Consider the following 4,291-nt stretch of genomic DNA (forward strand, 5'->3'; position numbering starts at 1 on the left):
GGTGTTCTCTCACTGGACGGGGGGTGGCGGGGGGGTCGCAGCCCGCGGCGGTACTGACATTTCCGAACCAGTCAGCAGAACCGCGGTCCGGTCCGAGCGTGTTCCGATCGTTCAGTAGAATGAGACCGTCAGAGCCGGGATCCGAGGCGGGAGGGGGCCCTCCTCAGGCTGTTCCCTCCGTTCGCCCCCGCGGTCAGCGGGTCCTGGGGGAGGACGCAGGAATGTGTCCGCGAGCAGAAAGGCCACGCCCCTTTGACCTTATGAAGACAATTTCTGCTGGACTTCGTGAGAAAAGCTGCGGCGTGAGTGTCATAGTCAGTAAACTTAGGGTTTTGACTGTATCTGAGAACTGGACAGAGTGACCCCGCCCCCCGAGGTTCCAAACAGGAAGTAGCAAAATCTCATAAGAATAAACAGTGGTTACCCCCCCCCCCCAAAAAAAGAGTCATTGTGTTGGTCAGAACAAACATTCTGGATCTGATTCTGTGTAACAGCTGACTGATCGTCTTTTTTATTTTCTGTAGTTTAACTTATTCAAGTTATAAACGGACCAATCAGAAGACCACTGGCCCCGCCTCCAATATTTGATTGACAGATTCTCCCAACCTGCTTTCAGTGGAAGGGGTGTGGCCTTCCAACAAGCTTGTTCCTGATTGGCCACATGAGTTCCTCTATGAACGTGACTCAGACCAACTCGGACCAATCACTGTTGAGGGTTTCAGAACGGCGACGCCCAAAATGCGGAAAAGTCATTGATGGATTTAGCCTTACCTGGCAAGAGTGGGCTATTCTCACAACACCTGTGACAGATACTTGGAGGCGGAGCTTATACCTGGATGCGGGCCATTTTGGAGGCGGAGCTTATGTAGTAGTTCACTTTCAGCTTATCCCTTTCGGGGTCACCACAGCGTAACAGCACCCACTGTTTGGCATCACTGATTTGGCAGAGTTTTTACGCCGGATGCCCTTCCTGACACAACCCTGTACTTGAGGGGCACAGGGACCCAGTTAGGCAGCAGCGTCAAGGGTCTAAGGACCCAATCTGGGTGGGGATCAGTGGACAACCCTGGGAATCGAACCCAGGGCTCCTGGGTGTCAGCCCTTCACCTAGCCCACTGAGCCACCCAGGCGGAGCTTATATTTGGAGGCGGAGCTTATGTGTTCTGTCATTTTCTTCTAAGAAAACAAACAGCTGAGAACTATTTTGTTCTTGACAAATATGCAGGTTTCAGGAGAGGACTTCTCCTCCTGTGAGTGAAGCTGCAAACTTTCATCACCTCTGAGCTATCTGAGTTCACCAATACCTGTGAACCTAACCGGCCCGGAGACCGCAGCTGAGGAGGAAGCTCAAATCAAGCGGACATCAACATTTATGAAGAAAACGTCAGTCACATTCTCAGAAACTGCAGATGAACCACATTTGATTTTTGAAAAATGACGCGTCTCAAACGAAGAGTAAACAGCATGAGAGCAGCTGTGAATGAAAACATTCATGTTTCTCTCATCAAAGAAACCGTCTCTCAGCTGCTTCCTTTAGAGAAATCTGTCCATTTGAGCTGAAGATCATTTTCCTTTGAGAAAATCACCAGGAACATAACGATGGACCTTAATGAGGAAGCTGCAGCTGTTTAATCAAAGTCCTGATAGTTAAACTAAATGAGCTGAAAATCTGCCCAGTTCGTTCAAATGTCATTTACTCCTCCTCAAAAACAGATACAAACTTTAATTATATTCTTTCTAAACGGTGATTTTTGTTGTTTAATGTTTGTAAAAGAGTAACTTTAACTTTGGAACAAATATATGATAACATGTCTGATACCTTTTAGAAAAACATCATAATCATGTTTATAAGTGTAACTACATGAACATGAACACTGAAGATCAAATCAAGTTATTTTTTATTGATCAAATTGTTTCAGTTTAGTTTAAATGTGTCTGTTGGTCACTTCACCTTCATGCTGTCACTTTTATTTCCTTTTACTTCCATTTAAACTGGCAGTTTGTCAGAGCTGACAGAAGTCTGGACCTGAACTCATCCTTCGATCAGACGAGATCAGCGGATCCTTTTCTGAAGACGACTCGGATCAAACTCGGGAATCTGTCTGGAACTCTTTTGTTCTCCAACACAAACTTCATCAAGAGGAACTGTTAGAACTGACTGTTGTGATTCAGGACAGTTAACCTAGCACAGAGCTGCTGTCACATTAGCCCAGTGCATCATGGGAGTTGTAGTGAAGTGACTACAGAGACTCCACGATCTGACCCAGATCCCTCAAAAAGCTTCACCGCTGAACACCATATGTCTGTTACTTTATTAAACTGCGATCTAACATCTTCATCATAATGTTATACCGGATAAACACACAAAATTACCCTTTGAGTCAGCCAATCAGCAGCCCTCGTCCTTGTCCTGAACCTCTCCAGCGTTCTTCTCTGCTGCTGCAGATGTCCTCATCCAGACCTCAGCTCCTCTCTGGGACCTGTCAGACTTTCTCTGATCTACAAAGACACAAAGTGGATCCTTCTGACTTTCTCTGATGTCTCCAGAAACATTTCTGGATATTGATCATATCTTAAATATCTGCGATTCTCTTCCTCTGATTGAAAACAAACTATTGCTCATAATAACAGAATCTGTCAAAGTCTTAGATCTTTTTTTCATGGACGTTCTCTCTCTGAACAGTGTAATAGAACCGTTCCACCCAACCAGAATCATCCATCCGATCCGTTTCCATTCCACATAAGGAGTATTAATTTATTTGGGAATTTTTATTCTGAAAACTGTTCAAACGTTCATCAACAGGATGTCTGAGCAAAACATGAGAATGATCAATTATCTCTGGAGTGATTTTTGGTTCAACATCCTGGACAAACGGACCTGGTCCTGAAGGCCTCAACAGGTAGATACTCCACTTCTCAGGCCACGCCCACTTTCTATGTATATTATAACAAAAATCGCTTTTTCTCCAAAGAACTTTATTTAAAATTGAGCTACATTACATAAAATGGCAATGCCAACAGCAACATTATATATGACAACAATCACTATTTACTAACATGTCAGACATATAAAACATCATATAAAAGACTGAATATAATAATATACATAAACATAGAATAACTTAACTTTTGTTAGGGGTTTATATTGGTCAACAAAACTAAGTAATTTTCAAGCCATTGTCTTTTTCATATAATCAAGTGACGTAAAATAAAACATAGCTCTTTGTTAAAAGTATTAGAAAGTGGTTTGGCCTTCAAACGTCTAATTTGGTGAATTAAAAACTACATTTTCTGGTCTATTAAATACCTCCACCCCGAAGAGGAGGAAAGCGAAATAACTACGATTCCCATGATGCATTTGGGTTAAAAATACAGAAAACAGCGCCCTAATGGTCGAACCAATCAGAGAGCAGGAAGCCGCGTACGTCACGCCTTCTGACCTCATTTTCTCGAGTGTTTTTGTCAGCGAGCTAGCGCCATCTTGGAAGCTGCCGTCTGTGTCCTAAACCGCCCAAAGCTGGAGCTGCACCGCCATGCTGTACCTAGAGGACTACCTCGAGAGTGAGTACCGGACCGGAGCGTGGCGGCGGTACCGAGACCGGCCCGTTCTGTGCGCTCTGCGCCGAATTATGTCTGGCCGCCGCTTGCGATTCCGTTAGCCTAGCCGCCGACAGGCTAACGTGTTTTTTTCTTTTCCGGCAGTGATCGAGCAGCTTCCCATGGACCTCCGCGACAGGTTCACGGAAATGAGGGAGATGGACCTGCAGGTGCAGAGTACGTATACCCACCGGAACCGGAGCGGGCCCGGTGGGACAGCGGGCTCTGGAACCGCCTGTGATCGCTTGAAAACATCCAGGTTAACGGGGCGAACACACCTATGTTCGCCCCGTTAACCCGGTGAACCCCACCGGTCACGTGATCGAATCTCATCACAACTTTAACGGATTCGCTCCTTTGTTTCACATAAGAAGTTCTTCTGAAGCAGAGTTTATTTTGGGAGCAGCGCGCGCCGCTGCATGCTGCGCTGAGATTCTGAAGCCCCGCCCCATTTTGTGACGCGTTCACGGTGATCAATCCCTCTATCACGAATCATCTGATATGAAGGCAGACTGAGGTTGTGTCCGAATTCCCCCGTTCTCCATTTCTAGTGCTGTCCAATCTACAATTCCAAACTCGAGTGGACCAGAAATTTCCCAGAAGTCGTTGCGGAAACGTGCATTGATGCTCACCAGATATATAGACCACATCGAACAATTAAAAAAAAAAAACGCGTTTAAATGTAATTTTTGAA

At 45.3% G+C, this 4,291-nt stretch overlaps 1 protein-coding gene across 1 annotated transcript in view; it reads left to right on the top strand.

Annotated features, from left to right (window-relative positions):
• The first annotated feature begins 3,414 nt into the window (after positions 1–3,414).
• Positions 3,415–4,291, top strand: part of ing3 (inhibitor of growth family, member 3) — a 5,464-nt gene continuing 4,587 nt past the window's right edge. The window contains exons 1-2 of the mRNA XM_024287438.2: positions 3,415–3,561; positions 3,703–3,774. Coding sequence (XP_024143206.1) covers positions 3,534–3,561; positions 3,703–3,774 — 100 coding nt within the window. The 5' untranslated portion in view covers positions 3,415–3,533. The remainder of the gene's footprint in view (positions 3,562–3,702; positions 3,775–4,291) is intronic.

Source organism: Oryzias melastigma, linkage group LG23, assembly GCF_002922805.2.
Source record: "Oryzias melastigma strain HK-1 linkage group LG23, ASM292280v2, whole genome shotgun sequence".
Taxonomy (NCBI): domain Eukaryota; kingdom Metazoa; phylum Chordata; class Actinopteri; order Beloniformes; family Adrianichthyidae; genus Oryzias; species Oryzias melastigma.